Here is a 24763-nt window from a genome sequence, read left to right as displayed (position 1 = left end):
CTTTGTTGTTTGAACATTTGTGAACCTCATTGAGTGTGAAGACTCGAATTTCTTGGCGAAATGATTCAAACTGTTTAGGTGTAATTGGCTTGGTAAGAACATCCACAATTTGATCTGATGATGGGATAAAGTTTACCTGCAGAACTCCAGTAAGAGTCTTTTCCGGAATAAAGTGATGATCAATTTCTACATGTTTCATTCGTGCATGATGTGTGGGGTTTGCAGCTATAGCTACTATTGATGTATTATCGCACCAGATCACAGGTATCGACTGTGACAAACCAATCTCATCTACCAGTTGTTTAACCTACAAAAGCTCTGATACATAGTTGGCGAGACTTCGATATTCTGCTTCAGAGGATGACCTGGACACAACATTTTGTTTCTTTGAAGACCATGCAATAGGGTTTTGCGTGAGGTACACGACATAGCCTGTGGTGGAACATCGATCTTCAACAGACGAGGCCCAGTCAGCATCTGAATACCCAACAACCTCAACATTCCCTTTGGTGAAAAACAAACCATGGTCAATAGTCCCAATAAGATATCTTAGCACACGTTTGACTGCTCTCCAATGAGTCTCACTTAGACAATTCATATACTAGCTCAACTTGTTAACACAAAAGGATAATTCTGGTCGAGTGATGCACAGATACTGGAGCATCCCTACTATACTTCAATATAGAGGAACATCAGTGAAAGGAGGACTACCATCTGAGACAGTTAATTTTGGAACACTTATCATAGGTGTAGGAACAACTGTAGCTCCTATCATACCAGTCTTAATAAGAAATTCTAATATGTATTTTTTCTAACTGAGCAACACCCCTTGCGCCATATGTTGTACTTCAATACCTAAAAAGAAATCCAGCTGCCCCATGTCTTTGAGTGCAAATCTATTATGAAGCTGATGAACCACACTGTCCACCTCATCATTCAAACTACCTGTTATCACAATATCATCCACATATACTCTAAGTAGCACCACGCTTCCTAATGAAATACGGATAAATAATGAAGTATTAGCCTTTGAGGTATTAAAGCCAAGTTGAGTAACCAAGCATTGTTTAAGTGTATGAAACCATGCTCTAGTTGCTTGGCACAGGCCGTAAAGCGCTTTGTTCAGCTTGCACACTAATTGTTGACCATTTGCATTTGACACCTCAAACCAGGTGGCTGCTCCATGTATATTTCTTCTGTCAAATCACCATTGAGGAAGGCGTTCTTGACATCGACTTGCCTTAAAGACCACCCTCTTATAACAGTAGTAGCAAGCACGATTCAAATGGTTGCTGTACGAACCACCGGGCTGACTGTGTCGCAAACCCTTGGCCACTAACCGAGTTTTATACTTGTCCACTGTCCCATCGGCCTTTTTCTTTACTTTGAACAACCATTTGCAACCCACAGGGCATTGATTAACGGGAAGAGAGCACAAATTCCTTGTATTGTTGTTACGAAGGGCCTGTAGCTCATTGTGTACTGCTACTTGCCAATGCTCATTCTTCATTGCTTCATGAATGTCTACAGGCGTATCACTTGATGAACAGACTGTTGTGGTTAGGTATGCTTTAGATTTAAATATTCCTGCTTTGCTATGTGTGACCATGGCATGAGTATTGAGGTGTGTAGTGGGTTGAATAACAGTAGGGTGACACGTAGTAGGTGACGATAGTAAGGAAGCAACAGGTGGAAACGAAGCAGGTGGAGGGGATGTAGAAACAGAAGGTTGATAGGATGGGCTAGGTAAGATAGGTGGAGTGGATGTAGAAGTAGTAGGTTGATAGGATAGGCTAGGGAATGTACTATTACTAGACACCAAAGGAGTATTGTGAGCTGTAGTTGATGTAGGGAGTGATGGAGAACGAGGTAGCATGAGAAGTAACTTGAAACTAGACTTTGATGAGACAGTGGTGGTGGGGTCAGATTTGAGTGACTCTTTTTTAAAAGGAAATGTTGACTCATGGAATGTAACATGACGGGAAATATACAATTTTCCATTAGCATCTTGACACCGATAACCCTTATGTAGACTTGAATAACCTAAGAATGTGCAGGGAATGGAACGAAACTGTAGTTTGTGAGTGTTATATGGTCGAAGATTCGGAAAACATAAACATCCAAAGACTCAGAGGAAAGAATTGTCCAGTGGAACCTGGAATAATTTTTCATAGGGTGACATATTACCTATAGGAGAAGAAGGTAACCTGTTTATCAAGTATACCGCACTGCTGAAAGCATCATTCCAGTAGAACAAAGGCATAGCAGCATGTGCTAACATGGATAAACCAACTTCCATGATCTGCCTATGCTTTCTTTCAACTAATCCATTTTGCTCAGAACTGTATGGACATAAAATCCTCTGCTGAATACCTTGTTGAGACAAGTAATTCCTTAACGCCTGAAACTCACCACCCCCATCTGTTTGTAAAGCAAGCAGTTTGCAACCAAGAGACCGTTCTGCTTGTTTATGAAACAGTGGAAAAATGTGCTGCACTTCAGACTTTTTCTTTAAAAAATAAATCCATGTGTACCTGGTACATGCATCAGTAAAGGCTACATAGTAATGAAAGCCATAAGAGAAAACTGGAGTAGGACCCCAAACATCTACAACTTTCAATTGTAATGGCATAGAATACACAGAGGTAGACTTAAAAAATGGCAACTTGCATTCTTTGCCTAAATGACAAGCAACACATGAAATAGAATCTGCAGATGGGCCAAAATCTATATTACAACGGTGTAATGCCTTTTTAAGCGTAGCAGTACAGGGGTGTCCTAGTCTAGAGTGCCATAGGTTGAGAGGGAGAAGCTTAGCAGCAGCACAGCAGTGAACTGAAGTAGGGAACCCAACTGGTTGAGATGAGCTAGATAAGTCAAGCTTGTACAGCCCACCATGCACAGAACCTCTAAGCAGGACCTCATTGGTTTGAAGGTCGTGAATACGACACTGTGTAGGCAAAAACTCAAACATTACTCGATTATCTTTAGTAAACTTAGATACTGATAATAGATTTTTGGTTATCCCAGGCACACACAGCAGAGACTTTAGGGACAAAGGACGTGACCGTGTAAGGAGAGAAGACTGACCAGTGGATCTGATAGAGAGAGCATTACCATTACCCATATACACCTTACCTGAGCCATTGTATGGTTACTGTCACTCAGAGAAGTTGGGGAATTGGTGAGGTGGTGGAACGCGCCTGAGTCTGGATACCATGCATTATCACCCATAGTTTCAGGTGTAGCAATAAGAGCGTGAGGGGCATGCTGCAAGGGATTAGCAGCAAAAGGATTAGTCCACAGCTGAGTAGGTGCGGGAGGAGCATACCATTGCTGTTGTGAATAGGCAGACATCCAGGGATGAGGCGAAGCACCATTGCCAACCATGCAAAAATTTGCCTGAGGAGAAAGAGGAGGCCTATAACCTGTACTTTTATATGAGGTATCAAATCGGTAATAACACTGATCAACAAGATGACCAGCCTTTCCACATAACTGGCACTGAAATCGTAACCTGAAAAATGACCTCGCCCACTACCACAAGCACCTGACGAGGGTCGATAAGCTGGTAGAGAAGAATTATTGTCAGCAGAAACAGTAGGCTGATGAGTGACCATGTTGGCAGAACTAGGAGCATCAGACACAACTAGTTGCTGACGAGCTTCAGCATCAAGTAACATAGTAGTAACACTCTGGACATTGTAAGGAATTGAAATCACAGTAATGATTGTAAGTACTGACTCATACTCGGACTATAGACCATTAAGGATAGCTGTAACATGTTCTCGTTCACTAATATCCTCTCCACAACTAGCAAGGCTATCACAGTAGCCTTTAATTTTCATTAAGAACTCCTTCATAGACAGATTAGCGTTACGTTGAGAATGTAATGCCCTTCTATAAAACATTAACTGAGAAGTAGTTTTGCTGCCAAACAAACTAACAAGAGCATTCCAAATTTGGAGACTCGTATCAAGACCAATAAGATGAGGAAGAACAGCAGTACTCACCGATGACAATAACCACGATGCAAGAGCACTATCTTGCTGTTCAAAACAAGAAAACTCTGGATTTTTTGTGAGATACCAGCATCATTAAGAAAACACTGAGAAGGAGGAACAAATTGCGGATCAATAAACTTCTGAAGCTTATAAGTTTTTATTGCTAAGAGAACTTGCTGACGCCACATCAAATAATTATGATCATCAAGAAGCACACTGATCTTTTTGGTAGAGAAAAACCGACTATCAACCACTTCATCCGGTAGAACTGACGGCATCGCCGGTGCAACAGATTGAACAGTAGATGGGCTAGAAGGGGAAGTCATGAACGACTACCTCAGGAACGAACAAACCTCTGATACCATGTTAAATTCTATAATTAAGAAATATTGTATTGAATCAAGAGAAAGAATACATCAAGAATAGTTTTTGAGAAGAACCTGTGTACTATATAGGCAACATGAAGCTGATAACTGCTCATAACAATTAACAATTATTAGTAACTAACAGCAACTAACAATTAGACTTAACAGAATTCTAACAGAAGTTAATTCCTGACTCAGCCATACTCTAACAAGGAGATAGGACGACAAAACCCTAGTATCATTAACTAGGTTTGTCGCCGTCAATATCCTAGACTAGGATGTCATTTTTCTAGTGGAATTAAAATTTTACAACTCTACAAGGGTTCTACCTTTTCTTCCTAGAAATAGATATCGCCGATAAAGCTATTGACACAACTTTTGAAAGATTGTTATTCTATCAGAAAATAGATAAGATTTATTCTTAAATTTTCAATATATGTTTTTAGAATAATAATTTTACCAGTTTTTATTTAAGAGAGAATTTCCATTTTTACCCCAAAATGAAAAATTTTTCTAGTTTTGTGTTTTGATTCAATTAGTTCGAGCCCACACTCAAAGCAGTTTATAATACAAGAATGGTGAAGAAGATCGTTTGGTTAAAAGCCAGAAAAAAAATCAAGGATTTGCTTATTCGAAAACACATGTACGTATTGTTGCTTGTGAATATGATATACGAATTGGTCAAGTATACACGTCGAGCAAGTAATAAAGTGATAAGTGAGATCATCTCCACAGGAATTAGAATGGTATAATTTGGTGGAATTATTAAAGTAAGGTATGATTAATGTTATGACAAAAATAATGATAATAATGAAGTAATAATAATGTGTGCAATATGTGTAATTGATAAATAATGGAAAATGCTATGACAAGACAAGAGTAAGAATGCAATGGAAAATTAAAGAATAATTACGTGGATAATATGCAAATGAACAAGTAAACAACTAAAAATGCCATGACAAAGATACTACAAAAAAGGATAGATGATCTACGATGTTGATTTGGAACGTCAGGATTACTAAGAGTTTGCCCTTACTAATAGTAATGCCTTGGCAAAACCATACTCAATCTACTGCTTAGAAGAGTTCTAAAATGGTTTGTTTCTTTCGAAAACAAGACCTCAAGTTACGTTGCCTTAAGCAATATATGTCTATAGGCCTTTAGCACGATACCCTACATTGTTTTGTTTTCTTTTCGTATGAACGCTGCTTTATGTTTAGAGGCTGTTACAAGTATTCAGTCGAACACTTGCTCATATCATTCAATTCAATCTCATTAACCTAACCTTGTCAGAATTAGATTAATTTAATGAACATGTTGCACAACCATCTATGTCTAGATTTTGAAAACATAAAATTTTGTATAAAACCATTGAATGAAACAATGTATTAAAGTAGATCTACACTTCAGCCATCAAAGGGAATAAGAGTTTCATCAAGTAATCCCAACCCTATGAGATTTAGTTCATAGGTTGGGAATTACAATTCAAGTCTAAGTATCATTCAACATCGTTTTCATCAAATCAATTCACGAAAAGTAATCAAAAAATAATGGAAGAATTTTGGAAAGATAGTTTTCGCTTCTCCAACCCACGCTTCAGCGATGCAGTGTCCTATGGTGGCTGAGAAGGACTACCTTCATCTTCATATTCCTAACTCTACTCAGTTGCTACCCTCTCTTTGTGTTCTTTCCGCCCCCTTTAAGGTTTGCTCTTTGGTTTTATAATCGTTTTCCCTAGGGTAAATCCAACAGACCATGATTTTCTTCCCTCTTTTTCATGTAGATATTTTTGGTACAAGCTCAACATGACCTAAGATTGGTACGCTTTGAGTGTTGACTAGACATCTTCTCAGCATTGCCACGACATTCATGTTGACAAATTTTCCAAAATTTTTCCATGGCAAACCTTCACTTCTTTACTTCTTGTTTCTCATCCTGCACCTACTAATCCATCACCATACGCAACCCTTCCACGAGTAATTAAACATAACTAACATTTAAGTACAATCCATCTCCTCATGTAATGCTAAAACAAGAAAAATACTCATGGAATGTCCTAAAATGCAACTAAATGTACCTAAGTACAAACAATTAGCTAGATCTAAAGGCATGAAATAAAACTTTTTTCAAGAGTTATCACTCCCCCCAAACCTGAGTTATTGCTTGTCTTCAAGCAAAATATACATGAATGCATAAATGCAACAATTTTTGCCTACGTACGTAACCACCTTGTACTACCAATCCATTCAAAGAACAATATATACTTCAGTTCTCAGCAATCCTCTATCTGTCAAAACTTGTTCAAAGTTCAAAGGTTTCCTTAACAAAGGCAATACAAAAAATTGCTCCCTAAAAACAAAATTTCCTAAGTACTCATGTGTGCTTCTTGGCCATAAAAAACATCTCCTAATTTACTCAGTTCAAATCTTTAGCCTACCCAAAATATTTATTTGTACTTGGTTTTTTTTCTGAAGTATATTAGGGGATTTAGTATGTCACAAAATTCTCTAACTTAGAAGAATGCACTGAATTACCTAGTACTCAATCATGTCACAATTTAAATAAAAATCACTCTTGAAGCGCTTTTAACTTAGAAGATGGATGGAGAAAACAACTATCTCCTCAGCTACTTAGCATGTTACTATAGTGGAGTGCCCATAATTTTCATTTCTTTATTACACACTCTTACTTGGACTCACATTTCTAGCCAACAGCATTATGGAGCAAATAAAGCGGTGCTGACTTACTTGACAATTCTAAGGATTGAAGTGCCTAATGTCCTTTACTTAAATAATGTTGTGGCAATGTGACTGAGTTTGGCTTCAAAGTCTCTAAGTTCATTAAAAGATACTTGCTATAGTCCTAAAATAACTGAGGTTAGGACATGTCATTTTTAGGAGGTAATCTTTAAGAAACCTAACCTAAGCTAAACTCACCTAACCCCCTGTCACATATTCTAAGTGAATTGAAGAATTTAAGCTCACCATCGAAAATAAGTAAAGATTGTACTCCACATAGGCAAAACAATACTTAGCAGTTACGTGGCAGTGGCAAAACAAATTTAACGAGACTAGAATGAGCATATGTACTAGATATATAATGCAACCTAAATGCACAAAACACCCTCAAACCTAAGGGATGCATTGTCTTCAATGCATATACAGATATGTAACAGAACAAAAAAAAATATAGATATGTACAGAAAATTTCATGGCAAAAGAAATAAAATGCATGAGGTAGGGAAAAATAAAAACTTCCATGTCTTGAATTCGAGTGTAGCTACTTCATTCGATCTTACGAGTGGATTTGCGGGCACTGACTTTATACCACAGCTTCGTCTTCATGGGGTTCATTTTGTCCCCCTCCTTATCAATTTCTGTGAGCTCATCAATAAGATGATCGATGTCATGGTCTTGTGCAGTCGTGGAAGCTGGTGGGGTGGGTGGAACAAGGTCTTTACCTTTCGTGATGGAAATAGTGGTAGTGGCAGTTTCATATTTCTCTTCTTCTTCTTCATTCTCAAGACTGAATGATGTCGTCTTCTCAGGCTCCTCTGCAACTATTTCCCCATCATTAGTAGTGGTTCCCAAAATCTTGGATTTGGCTCTTGCAGTAGGAGTTTGTGCTAACTCCTCTGTAGCTCCAACAAGTAAGAGCAAATAGGTGGGTAAGGCAGGGAATTCTGGCATTGACTTTGTAAAGTTCTTCTACAGGGATCTTTTAAGAGCCAAATCTCTACTTCTCACTTAAGTCTAATATTAAGCCTGCTACTCCTAGGCCTTGACCATCTCCTCATCTAGTTGAAACTAATGAATCTCAAAGAAGGAAATCCTATGCTCCAATTTCTTTAAGGACTGCAACACTTGCTGTTCAAAGGAGCTGCGAGATGCTGAGGGTGATACTGTAGGAAAATGTGTAATAGTAGAAGTGGTAGCCTAACTATGCTGAGTTGATTTTGCAGCATCAATGCCTTGGACTTTGGAAAAAATGGTTCGAGACAGTCCACCCTTGTTGGAGGTGACATCCTCATCAGTATTAAGAGGGACTCTAGCAGTGTGGCATAAAGCAGTAATGAGGGAGGGGAAGTTCAGGCTGTCAAAATTTTTCTCGGCACACTGGTGCACCTCCTAAAAAATGATCTGACCATTATTGATTCTTTTCCCCATGATGATGGAGTGTAATAAGATTATCATCTCCTTTGAAACAGTTGTATTGTAAGTCGTAGACATGAACCAGCTCTTCAAAAAATGATACCACAGTTTCCTAATAGGCTTTAAAGAAACCCACTTAACAGTATAGCAATCTTGGTTGGAAACAGTCCAACACATACATTCGACACATAAAACATTCAAGACCTGAATCAATCCATTAGTAGTGACATTCTCAGCGAAGGGTGTGTGTTCATCTTGCATACCAGTAATCCCAAATTGGGTGTTAATATGATCTTCATCGAACAGAACTGAAGTGCCATGGACATAGATAAAAGGAGAATTAGGTGAATTATCATATGCATAAAATTCACGAACAACCTTTTTGAAAATGTCCTCAGGTGCAAACAAAAAATACTCCACCCATGCTTCTCTACGATGGAGAACACAAACTCGTCATAGCCCATGTGTGGTTCGTCCTTGAAAAAGAACCCTTGTTCGAAACAAAAAGGCAATTTTGAGATGTTATTGTTGTATTTTGAGGCCACGGTACTGTTGAAAAAGGTTCTAGGTTGAGTAGTGCTGGCTCAAAATGATTCAGCAGCCTTTGAAGCAGTCTTTACTCGTGCAATTGAAGGAGGATAGAAAAAAATCTCAGAAAATATGGTCAGATGAAATTTAAGAGAAGCTGAAGAGAAAGAAATAGTAAAGATGGAAGCTTTGTGGGAAACGTTAGAGATGTGAGTAGTTGAAAAGAGATGAGTAAAGGAGATAATGTTGAAAGTTCAGAAAAATGAAACGTGCAGAGTAATCTTTGTGATGTGAAGGAGGGAAAAATAAGGGGATTTTGGGGAGGGGGAATGTGAGGTGACCTAGCCCTAAAATAAAAGTTTTGGCTTTTCCTCATTAGCCTACCCAAGTAGTAGGATGGGCTCAGCTATCCAAAAATCTTTCCCTTAGACTTTTCTATCCGGTCAACCCATGTTACCTCATACCTCGACATTCATTCACTGAGTTTTTCGGAGCATAATTTCCTTCTGAGATGCTACGGCAAAGTCCTCTTAGTATCATAATTGGTAATCCTACACTTTTATTCTATCTCTGAAAATCTAAAAAGATTGCTCATTAATCAAAGATAAAAACAAAAATGAAACAACATTAAATAATTAATGCCAATAGATAATAAAAATGAAATGAAAGTAGGGCAATTAAAAAAAGGAAAAATAAAAACAAAACTACTAACTCAAACATCTCGGAGGTCAACGGATTGCTTGTCACGATCAACATGAGCACCCCAATAGTGCTTCAAGCGTTGTCCATTAACTTTGAATGTGATTGCCGTTTTTAGGTCTTTGATACTAACAGCTCCATGCGAATTAGTTTGAACCACTTCAAAGGGACCTGACCAGCGAGATTTTAATTTACTAGGGAACAAATTAAGCCTAGAGTTGAACAACAACACTTGTTGCCCTGGTTCAAAATGCCTTGGCATAATTCTGTTATCATGCCAACGCTTGGTCTTCTCCTTGAACAATTTAGCATTTTCATATGCATGTGCCCTAAATTCTTCCATTTTATTTAGTTCTAACAACCTTTTATGGCCAGTAGCGGACCAATCCATGTTTAGCATTTTAATAGCCCAAAATGCTTTGTGCTCGAGCTCTACATGTAGGTGACTTGACTTTCATAAACAAGCTTAAAAGGTGACATCCCCAATGGTGTTTTAAATGCAGTATGATAGGCCTACAAATTTTCATCCAATTTGGAGGACCAATCCTTACGAGTTGGGTTCACCACATTTTCTAGAATCTTTTTAATTTCTCTTTTAGAAATCTCAGCTTGTCCATTTGTTTGGGGATTATATGCCATGGCAATCTTATATTTCACCCCATACCGATGCAAGGCATTATATAACAGCCCATTTTTAGTAAAATCGGAACAGAGGTTTTGGGACCACAAATCCTACTTGGAAATATTTATTTTATTAATATTTTAATGTTTACAGCATGTTACTTGTGTCGTATAAAAATTCCGTTAAGAAATTTTATCGTTTGCGTGCTTAATTTGATAAAAAAAGATTAAATTGCATAAGGTGCAAAAATTTGAGTTCTATAAGAAAAAGGTGTTAACTTATTATGAAATTGGAATATGAGTGGCCTTCAATGGTAATAAGACCATTAATAAAAGTAGTGGACAAATATGGACATCATTAATGTAATTTAAAGGATAAATTATAAGGTTAATTTAGTAAATCGAAAGAAAAGCATAAAATAAAGAAATATATCATCTTCCTTCTTCTTCTCCAACCGAAAACACAAGGGCAAGATACCATTTTTGAACATTCAACATTTGGTCGTCTCTCTCTTGTGCATGTAAGTGCGTTTTTATCCCATTTTTAATGGTTTTTATGTTTTTGAAGTCGTTATAGCTTAATCTAGCTAGCCCAGGGACTAATTTTCAAAATTGTTAAAAGTATAAGGTTTTACCATGAATTTATATGCATCGTTTGTGATGTTTGATGGAAGAAACCAAATGGTTGTTGTTAGTTACACAACTTTTATTAAGTAATTTTTGATGAAATTGTCAATTAAGGATTAAATTGAAAAATAGAAAATATTCATGGTAATTGTGAAATAAATGAAATGTAGGGCCTGCTAGGGACCTATATGAAATTCAGCTATGGTGGGTTCATGGAGAATTTCATGAATTTTCATTTTATGAACTAGGGACTAAATTGTAATGAATTAAAAATTATAAGGGGAAGCATTATTTTGCCAAAATATGATTTTTGGATTGAATTGAATAGAATTATTTCTGAATGAGTTGAATTTAATTATTTAGATCAAGAAAAGCATCGTACGAATTTAGATCGGGGAAAGGAAAAAAGTGTTGGATTAGCCGATCGTAATTCTCCGTTTGTGATTGAGGTAAGCTCGTACATTTAATTAGCTTTTTATTATGCATAATTTAAATTCTATTATGTTGTATTATGATGTTACGGCTCTACGAAAATATCCAACAAAGTTTCGACAACTTTCGGATCCCGTTTGAACCTTAAGAATATATAGGATACAAATGACATGTCATTAGGGGTTATCGTGTTTAGGGTGCTGGTCCTGCATGTCCTACCAGTGGGTGAGTTTCCGGCATGTGTTACGGTTACTTGACAACTTGTGTAAGCAGCACTGTGTTGCTACATTTCGACCGATAGCTTGTGTGAGCAGACCCACTTATGGCTCGAGATAGAGCATTCATATGAGAAAAGAGAAAGAAATGGTTTTGACCATATGTTAGCACACAGTGTGTGAGATTCCCGCATATCCGATATTATTCTAGCGGTTCAATGGGTATACAAAGGGAAGGACTGATAGATATCTCGATAAGAAATTCTATGAAAGCATGAAAAAGGTATGAGTTGTGGATGCTTAAAGTATGCTTAGCCATGTTTATGAATTTGTAAGTGCTTATATGTTATGTACATAAAAGCTATTATGTTATGCAATGATTTTACTAAGTAATGTGGTTATCACTAACTTGAATGGTTGTTGTTGCTTAGGCTTGTGCCAAGCTATGTTGGATTAGTTCATTAGTTGCTTTAAGCTTATATATATATTGAAATGGTAAGCTTTGGTTTTGAATTACGAACTTACTAAACATTAAATTCTTACTTTGTGTTATTTTCATGATAATTTTAGATAATCGGAAGCTCATTCGGGTTGGAAGCTTATCGGAGATCCATCACACTATCCATCGGCTATATCGGTCGATTTTGATGGTTTGGAGTCATGGTTATAATCACATGTATAGGTGTTTTTGTTTGATGAAATTAGCCATTATATGTGGCTTGTAAATATACTATTTTGGTTGATGAAATAGTTGATATGATATCATGTCTATATGGTACTTTAAATGGTTGTTATTTTGGCATCTAGGTACTAAAATGATGGTAGTGAAATGGTGAGTATAATGGTATGCTATGAAATGTTGGTTGGTATGGAATGAGTTAGTACATAAAGTTGTTATTGGCTAGTTTTGGTAGCCTTGAATGTGTTTGGTATTTGGTAAATTTAATAAGGTATATGGTAGTTGTGGAAATGGTCATAATGGTATTTCTTGTGCTTGAGAATGGGATGTGAACATTATGGTAAATGTGGTATTTAAGTTGTTCAATTGGTTAATTGAATTCTGGATGAACTTAGTAAGTATTTAATCAAGTTTGATTGTTGAGATTGAGGTGCCATTTTTGCATATTTGTTGAATGGTTAGTTATTATGATCTCTAGCTTCTATATGCCTATGTTAGGTGCCATTTGAATGCATGAAAATAGATACATTTGGTTTGTGTAAGTAGCTAGATTTCGAGTGAGAAAAATGGCTTGGAAATGACCTATTTTTCGTCCACACGGGTGTGTGTCTCAGCCGTGTGTGACACATAACCATGCGGCACGGCTATGTGTCCCCTGTAGCTTAAAAAAGGGTTGCAAGTCAGGCTGTTACAAGGCCTAGCACACATCCTGGCACACGGGCATGTGAGGCCATTTCGAAGGGTACATAGCCTGCCACATGGGTGTGTTGCTTAGTTGTGTGACCCAAGTCAGTGAGTTACATAGGCACGGACACAGGCTGGGACACGATCGTCTGTCCCTACTTTGAATGTCCACACGACCGTGTGACCCCTATAGTTTGAAAATTTTCATCTTTTCCTGAAAAGTACAAAATGTTTTCGATTTAGTCCCGACTCATTTCTAATGACTTTTTAGGGCCTCGAGGGCTCATACAAGGGACTATATGTATGAGTTTGAATAACATTTCTATGTTTTATGTTGTGTCTTATATATGGTGAATTAATGTACGTTTTATGATGTTATCTTTTGGTAATGAACCGTAACCTTAATTCGGCGACGGATACTAGCTAGAGGTATTACACATTAGCCACTAATTTGCAATCAAAATAAGATCCTTCATCACCAATAATGGCTCTAGGCATACCGAATCTTGTAAAAATGTTCTTATGCAAGAACTTCATTATTGATTTTGTGTCATTAGTAGGAAGCGTAACAGCTTCGACCCACTTAGAGACATAGTCCACTGCCAACAGTATGTACAGTTTGCCCACTGACGGTGGAAATGGACCCATAAAGTCTATTCCCCATACATCAAACAATTCAATTTCCAGAATATTTTGTAGCAGCATTTCGTGTCTCCTAGATAGATTTCCAGTCCTTTGACAATGGTCACGCGACTAATAAAATTTATGAGCATCCTTGAACAGACTCAGCTAATAAAATCCTGACTGAAGTACTTTGGCAGCAGTTCTCATTCCTCCAAAGTGTCCTCTGTAAGGAGCTGAATGACAATGCTGCAAAATTCTATGTATTTCATCATTAGGGACACACTTCCTAATTATTTTATCAGCACAATGCTTAAATAAGAAGGGTTCATCCCAATAATAATTATTGGCATCATGAAGGAATTTTCATCTTCTTTGGCTATTGAGATCAGGTGGCATCACACCACTTACTAAAAGTTTCACTATATCAGCATACCAAGGTAATGACATGGAAACTAGCAACTGCTCATTTGGAAAGTCTTCTTTAATAAGTTTCTCATTGCCATCTTCATTTCCAGATTCTAACCTTGACAAGTGAACAACCACTTGATTTTCAGTCCTTTTTTCGATCCCTAATTTCCAAGTCGAACTCCTGCAACAAGAGTATCCACCTAATTAATCTTGGCTTGACATATTTCTTGTTCACCAAATACTTAATAGCAGATTGATCCGTGTGAACTGTGACCTTGGTACGAGCTAGATAAGAGCAGAATTTATTGAATGCGAACACCACAACTAATAACTCCTTTTCCGTAGTGGTATAGTTAAGTTGCTCATCCATTAGGTTTCTACTCGCATAATGTATTACACGTAGAACTTTTTCTTTCCTTTTCCCCAGCACTACTCCCACAACATAATCATTGGCGTCACACATGAGTTCAAAAGGCAATGTCCATTCAAGATCTATTACAACTGGTGCTACTATCAGCTGTTTCTTCAATTCCTCAAAAGCTACCAAGTACTGTTCATCAAAATTGATAAGTCTATTTTGCTCCAGCAATATGCATAAGGGTCTAGATATCTTCGAGAAATCGTTAATGAATCTTCTATAAAATCCCGCATGACCTAAAAAACTTCTAATACGCTTGACAATAGTGGGAGGTGGCAATTTTTCTATTACTTCAATTTTTTTTCTGTCCACTTCAATCCCTTGCTGTGATATCCTATGCCCTAGAACAATTCCTTCACAAACCATGACGTGGCATTTTTCCTAGTTCAAAACAAGATTTGTTTCTTCACAATGGAAAAAAACCAATTCCAGATTTTTTAAGCAATCCTCAAAATCATTACCAAACACAGAGAATATAGCCATCATAAAACACTGAAAGGTTTTTGGGGCATTACATAACTCAAATGGAATTCGTCTAAATGCAAAAGTTCCATATAGACCCATGAAGGTGGTCCTCTCTTGGTCATTAGGAGCTATGACAATTTGATTATACCTTGAATAACCATTAAAAAAAATAGTAGAATGCTTTCCCAGCTAATCTATCTAGCATCTGATCAATAAATGGTAGGGGAAATGGTTTTTCCTAGTTGCCTTGTTAAGCTTGCGATAGTCCATACATACTCTCCATCCCATGACAGTGCAAGTCGGAATAAGCTCATTGTTATTATTACTCACTACCATGACACCACTTTTCTTGGGTACACATTGTACAAGACTCACCCATGAGCTATCTGAAATCAAGTAAATAATGCCAGCATCAAGCCACTTGATATTATCTTTCTTAACAAGTTCTTTCATGATTGGATTCATTATTCTCTGTTGTTCAATAGAATTGCTATGACAATCTTCCAACAAAATTTTATGCATGTATAGAGTAGGTTTAATTCCCTTTATATCAGCAAGGGTCCCTCCTAATGCCTTCTTAGATTGCCAAAGGACTTCTAAAAACTTGACCTCTTCCTCTAGTGTAAACTCCATAGAAATTACTACCGGTAAAGTGTTGTTGTCTCCAAAATATGCATATTTTAAATGTTGCGGTAGAGGTTTCAACTCCAATGTGGGAGGTTCCTTTACAGAAGGTTTAGGAGAATTAAAAGAGTGACCTGATAAATCTAAGGATTCAAACTTCTTCCCTAGTCTATCCACAAACTACTTGGCTTCCATAAGTTCATCAATGTCCTCAAAAATTATTGTGTCACTCTGCTCAAATGAGTCTTCATCACTATCAGAATTGCTATGGTAAAATTTTGCAAACTCTTCCTCTACTATTGTTTCTATCAACCTAATGGTGTGGCATTCTTCATTTTCATCAGCACATTTCAATGCATCAAATAAATTGAAAGTAATCTGCCGGTTATTTACCCTTATGGTCAACTTGTCTTTCTACACATCAATTAAAGTCTTGCCACTAGCAAGAAAAGCTCTTCTAGGAATAATTGGCACATCCTGATCAACTTCACATTCTAAAATAAGAAAATCTGCAGGAAAAATAAATTTATTTACTATTACCAGCACATCTTCAATTTTACGTTTCGGATGTGCATAGGATCGATCAGTTAGTTGCAACATAACCGTAGTAGGTCTTGCTTTCCCAATTCCCAGCTTCCTAAAAATAGACATAGGGATTAGATTTACACTCGCTCATAAATCACAGAATGCGTTACCTACATAATGGTTTCCAATTGAACATGGAATAGTGAAACTCTCTGGGTCCTTCAACTTTGAAGGTAATTTATTCATCAACATTGCTATGCACCCTTCAATGAGAGCAACAGTCTCAAATTCTCCCAATCTATGCTTCTTTGACAATATATCTTTCATAAACTTTACATAATATGGCATCTGCTCCAAAGCTTCTACTAGCGGTATGTTGATATGGATTTGCTTCAAAATATCCAAAAATCTTTTGAACTGAACATCGTATTTTGAATTTTGGAATGCTGTGGAAAAGGTACAGGTGCTTGTCCTTCATGTTGCTGATATTATTTTTCTGTGGCATTTTTGTTGGCAACATGATCTTATTCTGCTGCAACATTCTTCTATTTACCCTTTTCAGGTTTAGTATGCTTTTCAGTTGATTCTAAATTCTTTCCATGGTTGAGCCTGGAGTTGTCCTCTTCTACAATGGTGTCTTGAACAACATCATCCAACTATGTCCCACTTCTGAGAGTGATGGTTTTGCACTATTCCTTCCCTTGTGTTCTCGAATTCTTGGAATTGCTTGGCAATGCTCCTTGTGGCCTCGAATTTATAGCATTTTCTATTTGCCCCACTTGATTCTCAAGAGCTCTGAGGGACGTAGCCTGGCTCTAAACTACAACATCATTCTTGGCCATATATTCCTTTAGCAAGGCTTCAATGCAGGTAGAAGACGATGCTTGACCCTGTTGAACATTTTTCCTCGGTATAGGATGATTATAACAAGGCAGTCCATTATTAACATTCTGTCTCACAACATTATTTAAATTCCCCACACCTTGATTATCCCAACTAAAGTTCGAATGTTGATTTAACCCTGGATTGTAGGTGTTGGAATAGGGGCTATTATTCCAGTTAAAATTACCCATGTAGTATACAGATGCTGGGTTAGATGGGCATTCATCATACACATGGTCTTCACCACAATAAACACACAATAGTTCAGCTAATTTCATCTCCTGGACTGCAGTGGTTCTCTTAATTATTTTGATCATATTAGCCAAAAAAGATACTTGGGCTGTCAACGAAGTGATTGCGTCAAGCTCCATGGTACCAGTAGCTTTCTTACCCATCCCAACTCTCATGGTAGGATATTGATAATCATTATTGTCAATCTTATCTAAAATCTCATATGCTTCATTATAAGATTTATCCAACAAGGTACCATTGGCAGAGACATCAACTACCATCCTCGTATGTGCATTCAACCCATTATAAAAAATCTCCATTTGCATCCAGTATTGGAATCCATGCATCGGGCATTTCTGAAGTAATTCTTTAAATCGTTCCCAAGTTTCGTATAGCATTTCATCCTCTGATTACCAAAAGGATGTGATGTTATTTCTAAGTTTGGCATTCATATTTGGTGGATTATACCATAGAAAAAATCTCTTGAAAAGATCATTCCATGATGCCACTGTTCCCAATGGCAAAGCATTTAGCCACACTCTTGCACGATATCTCAAAGAGTACGGAAACAATTTAAGCCACAAAGCATCTTTAGGAGCACCATGTTGTCTAAATGAGTCATAGACTTCTAGAAAAAGTCTTAAGTGTAGTCTTGGATCTTTAGTGGGTAATCCACCAAAATATCCTATTGTTTGCAACATCTGGAACATTACTGGTTTTAGCTTGAATTGTAGAGCTTGTATGTATGGTCTGACTATCCCTGGATTCAAATCATCCAAAATTTGAACAACATGTTCCCAAATTGGTCTATCTCGATCATGATGAATAGGAGGATCAACATCATGACCAATTAGATTATCATTGAGACTATGATCATTCCCTTCCCTAGCCAAATTTCGCAGCTCTTTTCGCCTCCTCCACAAAGTTCTCTCGATATCTAGGTCAAAAGGATACTCTTCATTAGTAGAAATTCCTCTTCTCATACACTGACAGTAAATCTTTCGAAATTAAATACAATTAATTTAGCTAAAACTAAGAAAACAAAAGAAAATAACAAAACCAAATTTCACCAATTGCTAATCCCTAGAAACAGCGACAAACACTTATCGCTTGTCAATACCATATACGAATTGTGCAAGTATACACGTCAAATAAGTAATTAACTGATGAGTGAGGTCGTTTCCACAAGGATTCAAATGGTATAATTTGGTAAAGTTATAAAAGTGAGGTATGATTAATGTTATGACAAAAATAATTATAAGAATGAATTAATAATGATGTGTGCAATATGTGTAACTGATAAATAATGGAAATGCTATGACAAGACAAGAGTAAGAATGCAATGGAAAATTCGAGAATAATTACGTGGATAATATGCAAACAAACAAGTAAACAAATAAAATAGCTATGGTAAAGATACTACAGCAAAGGATAGAGGATCTACGATGTTGATTTGGAATGTTGGGATTCCTAAGAATCTGGCCTTACTAACAGTAATGCCTCGGCAAAACCATACTCAACCTACTGCTCAGAAGAGTTCTAAGATAGTCTGTTTCTTTTGAGAATAAGACCTCATTTTAACTTTCCTTAATATGTCTATAGGCCTTTAGCACGATACCCTACACTGTTCTATTTTTTTCTGTATAAACGTTGCTCCATGTCTAGAGGCTGCTACAAGTATTCGGTCGAACACTTGCTCATATCATTCAATTTCAATCTCTTTAACCTAACCTTCTCAGATTTAGATTAATTTAATGAAAATGTTGTACCCATCTATGTCTAGAGCTTGAAAACATGCAGTGTAACAACCCTTACCCGAGACCGTTGTCAGAGTCAAGCACGAGGCGTTATCTGACTTAACTTACTAATTCAGAGCATAAAATTTTTGTTTTAAAATTAATTCAGTCATGTTCAATCAATATGTCCCTAAAAAGGACCCTCGAGACCCTAAAACATGTAACAAAAATAGTTCAGGTCTAAACCGGGAACATTAAAAATTTTCCAAATAATTAAACAAATCAAAATAATTTATTTCATTGCTCAGAATAAAACTGTCCACTTGCGTAACAGTCACTAATATAATTATAACTCGAGTTACGAAACTCAAAATTTACATCCGTAAATTTTCCCTGAAACTAGACTCATATATCTTCTTATCATAAAATTTTCAGAATTTTGGATTAGCCAAATAGTACAGTTTATTCGTTAAAGTCTCCCCTATTTCACTGTTTGGCGGTTCTAACCTCTATTCACTAAAAATAAATTATCTCATGGTACGGGCTTCATATGGTTCTTCCACTTGTTTCTATTCAAAATAGACTCACTAAGAAATCTATACATATAAATTATGACTCATAGTTATTTCTATAAAATTTTTAATGATTTTCTAAATTCACGACAGGGGACTTCAAAAACCATTTTGACCCTGTCTCACTAAAATTCAAATATTACAAAATATAAAATTTCGTTGCCTTCTTTCATGTGAAAATAGACTCGTTAAACTTTAATCCTATATCTCATTAACCCTCTAATTTCATTTCTACTATCCTTGGTGATTTTTCAAAATCACGTCAATATTGCTGTTCAAAAACTGTTCCATTGCAAATTTTTACTCTTTTATAATTTCTTTGTATTAACTATCATTTAGGCATACATAACATCAAAACATGTTCTTAAATAGCCATTTCAATAGCTAATCATTATTGAGTATTTACATGCTATTCATTAGTCATATCATAAGGACACAAACACAAAATGACTAAGTCTCTATACATGCCATAACTTAAAACGTTTCGAACCACAAAATACCGAGATGGTCTATTGATAGTGTGAAACGATCTCCGACGCCCTTACGATCCCTAAATTGGCTTGGAAATACTATAAAAAAAAGAAGGAAAATAAAGGGAGTAAGCGTAAAGATTAGTAAGTTTACAAGCAAATAAATAAAAGCATTTAACATAAATAATTATACTCATAAATCATCATCAAGTATCATGGTCTTTACTTCTTTTTTACTTACTCTCTTACTTGTTTACTTACTTGCTTACTTAAATAACTCATGATTATAAATTCTCTTCCTTGCTGAAATTTCTTTCTCAACAAATAACTGAAATATTCTTAACCCTTATAACTCACCTGAATTTATTTATTATGCTTTTACCTGAACTTTCATGTAACATAGTCTATTTACTAGACTGTTGAACTACTTGGACTACTAAGGATACTCGGGTCTCTTGTCTGATAATAACATGCTAAAGCCATGTCCCAGACATGTTCTTACGTGGGATGTTTCCTAAACTACCAATGCCATATCTCAGATATGGTCTTACATGGGAGTTCTCATATCGGTGCCCATGCCATGTCCCAGACATGGTCTTACGGGGGAACTCTCATCTCGGTGCCAACGCCATGTCCCAGACATGGTATTATGTGGGGCCTCTAATAACCTCAATAATGCCAATGCCATGTCCTAGACATGGTCTTACATGGGATCTCATCCCCTAATGTCATGACATTTGTATCCAATACATTCCTAATGTTTCAGCGAGACTTTTTAACATTGATTCTCTGTCATCTCATACTTGAGTCAACATTAAGTGATTTCATGAAATAAGTACATAATTGCTGGAAAATAACAACATTAATAATTGTTATTGAAATATTGCATTTATTTACCGTAAACTTACATCGGTACAAAATACGATCAAATCTAGCAACTTAGTCCTCAACCTTTTTTTTCCCTAGTCTAACTCCAGATTTCGTTCCTCTTGATCTATAATAACAAATTTAGTTTATTTAATACTCACATTCATCAAAATAGTCCTTGACTCGAACTTTGGCAAAATTATGATTTTACCCCTAAACTTTTGTATATTTACACTTTTCCCCAAAGCTCGGAAATTAAACTTCATCCATTATTCTTATGTTTTATGACATGCTGTACATCTTTCCCTTCTATGGCAACATCAAATTCCCACTCTAACTTTTACTTATGAACAGTAGGTATTTTTACTGATTATGTCGCTTTACTCGTTTTCAGTTAAAATCGTCTAGCAAAAGTTGTTTAACATAATTTCAAGCTTCATATTCTACCATAAAAAATCAAACTAAACACATTTCACCTATGGGTATTTTTCCAAATATGAACCCTAACATGAATTAATGGTAGAATAAGCTAAACCGAGCTACGAGGACCCCAAAAACATAAAAAAAATTAAAAACGGGGCTTGGATGCACTTACTATGAGCTTGAGAAAGTGAAGAAACCCTAGCTATGGTGTCCCTTGAAGTTTCGGCCCTTATGGAGAAGATGAGCACATTTTGCCATCTTTTTCCCGTTTAATTCTTTTTATTACCAAATGACTAAAATGCCCTTCATTAAAACTTTAGTTATTTTTATCTATGCATGCCCATTTTTGTCCATGAAAATCTAATGGTCTAATTACCATTTAAGGACCTCTACTTCAATTATGCACTTCAATTAAATCATTTATCATCTAAAGCTCATATTTACCCACTTTTGCAATTAAACACTAATATGCAATTCAGACATGCAATCGCTGAAATTTCTTATCGGTATTCTAACACATGTATCCAATCAATCGGTAAATCATAAAAATTCATCACAATAAATTTTTCTATCTCGAATTCGTGGTTTCGCAACCACTGTTCTATTTAGGCCCTATTTCGGGATATTACATGCAATTTTGTAAAAAGCCATTGAATGAAATGGTGTATTAAAGCATATCTATGCTTTAGTCTTTAAAAGGAATAAGAATTTCATCAAGTAATCCCAACCCTATGAGATTTAGCTCATGGGTTGGAAATTAAAATTCAAATCTAAAGTATCATTCAACATCATTTTCATCAAATCAATTCACAAAGGGTAATCAAGAAATAAAGAAATAATTTCGAGAAGATAACTTCCGCTTATCCAATCCACACTCCAGTGATGAAGTGTCTTGTGGTGGCTGAGAAGGATTGCCTTAATCTTCCACTTCTTGATTTTACTCAGTCGCTACCCTCCCTTTGTGTTTCTTTTGCCCCATTTAGGGTTCTCTTTTGGCTTTTATAATTGCTTTCCCTAGGGTAAATCCAATAGCCCTTGATTTTCTTCCCTCTTTTTTAGGTAGACATTTTTGGTACAAGTTCAACTGGGCCTAAAACCGGTACGCTTTGAGTGTTGACTGAACATCTTCCCAGCATAGCCATAGCATTCGTGTTGACAAACTATCCAACCCTTTACCCCAGTAAACATTCGCTTCTTTTCTTCTTGTTCCTCATCCTGCACTTGCCAATCCACCACTGCACACAACATTTAAGTACAGCCCAGCTCCTCATGTAATGCTAAAACAAGAAAAAATACTCATGGAATGTCTTAAAATGCAGCTAAATATACCTAAGTACAGGCAATTAGCTAGATCTAAAGGCATGAAATATAACTCTTTTCAAGAGCTATCACGTACTCCGTTAAGGTTACTTGCTATAAATATCACAAATTGTGTTAGTTTTCAAATTTATAATTTTTCGTTGTGTAATAAAATCGTTTTCCAATCGGGTTTTTTTCCAACAATTGGTATCAAAGCCAGGTTGTGCTATGTTTATAGTGTAAACTGAGATCGAATCTCTCTCTTCATCTTGTTTGATTAATATTTGATAAGATGTGGTATTCTTGTAATTATTCACATGTTTAGAGGAATGTATGTGAATGAATGCAATATTATATAATGTGAATGAATGCAATATTATATACATTTTTTATATAATGATTGCTTTTTTTGCCAAAGTTGTGATTCTTACGAAATAGAATGTGGACTATCATCTCCTTATAAGATTTATATATATAGAATTCTTGTGAGCCGAAAATAAATATAGGACATAAATGTATTTTTTTTTAAAAAGTAGTCCATGACAATGATAAGATAGAACGATGACGGCTGAAAACACAAGGAATGCCTTGTGAAAAACTATGTAATTTTTGTTTTTCATTTATTTTCTAGAAATAGAACCATGGAAAACTTAGCTGCCAATTTCATTTTATATCCATGTCTTTTATATATTTTTTAATAATTATTTATGATATAATTGTGACATATATGTAACGACCCTTGTGATCAAATGATAATTGGATCGACCCTTGTGGTAGGCATTATAATGCGACAGGTCAAGAAATTCTATTTTCAAAAGAGGACAACTAGTCATAGCATGCTACTCGATAAGATTGTTCCACGATGACTCGTTTGTGGTGCATGATATGATAGGTCTTGTGCTGACGGTTATACGCTCAAGATCTTTTAGTTAAGTAACTCCCCATGGAGCTCTACTTAAGTTAGAGTGATGGTCGAATGTTACACAATTATCAGTACGTGTGAATGCCTAAGGAATTAGGTTCATGTACTCATTGGATGGAAATCAATGTTCTTATTAGTTTATCATGATCACCCCACGGTGGCTTGATTCAGTGGGTGTGGGAATTACTGTCGCAACATCTTATAAATGTTTTCAAGGTTTCATGTAATATGCATGCATAATCTTAATGTATATCGTAATGTTATAAAATTTTTTTTGAAACATTTTCTTAATACAAAGATATTAATATATGAATGTTTAATTTTCAGTTCAAAAATGGTACCAACTCCCTTATTGAATATACTCATTGAATACAAACTAAATGGAAATAAAAATAAGGAATGGAAAAGGAACTTGATAATTATCTTAAGCTGTGAGAAACCTAAAATAGTTTTTCATAATAAATGTCCATCAGCCACTCAAGCTGAGGCTAGAAAACACTAGGAAGAGTCTGATGAGATAACCCATTGCTATATACTGGCAAGGGTGACCAGTATTCTGTATAAGCAACTGGAGAGTTGTAAGACTACTAAAGTGATTCTACATAAGCTAAAAGACATATTCAGAGGCCAAGTTGCCTCGGCTCGATAGTCTTCCAGAACTAGCTTGATGTATGCCTAGAAAAAGCTCAAAACTCCGGTCAAAGACCATATGATCACTCTTATAGGATACTTTGTTGAGTCCGTAGACAATGATACCAATTTGGACCAAAACATTCAAATTGAAATGGTGTCCAAAAGCTTGTCAAAGAATTTTGTTGGTTTTCAGGTCACATATAACCTTGGCAACAAAAACCTAATGCTTCCACAACTCATGAAGGAGTTACATTCTATGAGTTGATGTTGAATGGAAGTCAGTTGGCCTAAAGAGTAGAAGTGAATATAGTAGTAATTTTTTCCTCAAAAGGGAAGAAAAAGCACACTAAGAAAGGCAAGGCTAAGGTCTCTAGGCCACCACAGATGGAAATGAATAAAACCAAAATGCTTAACAACTTATCTAAGTCTAAATGCTTCTTCAGTAAGAAAGGGCACTTTAAGGCAAACCGTAAAGAGTGGAAGGAATACCTATCTATCAAAGGCAAAGGTGTGAAACTCTTGATGATAGAAGCTTGTCCAGTAAAAGATTCAATAGGCCATTGGGTCATTGATTCGGGAGCCACTAATCATGTTTGTGTTTCTCTATAGGGGCTCGAGGAAATGAAAGATCATAGAGATAAAAGCTTATTGTTGTAGAT

At 36.2% G+C, this 24763-nt stretch overlaps 1 protein-coding gene and 1 non-coding gene across 2 annotated transcripts; one reads left to right on the top strand and one right to left on the bottom strand.

Moving 5' to 3' along the window:
* Window positions 1–9760: 9760 nt before the first annotated feature.
* On the bottom strand, window positions 9761–10138 carry LOC105786682 (uncharacterized). Its single transcript, XM_012613185.1, has one exon. The coding sequence runs from the start codon at window positions 10136–10138 to the stop codon at window positions 9761–9763; it is 378 nt and encodes a 125-aa protein (XP_012468639.1).
* A 7380-nt stretch (window positions 10139–17518) lies between these two features.
* LOC128039415 (small nucleolar RNA R71) lies at window positions 17519–17625 on the top strand. The gene has a single exon (XR_008193917.1). It is a non-coding gene; the product is annotated as a small nucleolar RNA R71 (small nucleolar RNA).
* The last annotated feature ends 7138 nt before the right edge of the window (window positions 17626–24763 follow it).

The sequence above is a fragment of the Gossypium raimondii genome, chromosome 2 (genome assembly GCF_025698545.1).
Source record: "Gossypium raimondii isolate GPD5lz chromosome 2, ASM2569854v1, whole genome shotgun sequence".
Classification (NCBI taxonomy): domain Eukaryota; kingdom Viridiplantae; phylum Streptophyta; class Magnoliopsida; order Malvales; family Malvaceae; genus Gossypium; species Gossypium raimondii.
This window is presented reverse-complemented; position numbering and strand designations above follow the sequence as displayed.

What these genes read in the sequence shown, in the direction of transcription:
- LOC105786682 (XM_012613185.1), bottom strand. Translation starts at nt 10,138, where the DNA reads ATGGATTGGTCCGCTACTGGCCATAAAAGGTTGTTAGAACTAAATAAA.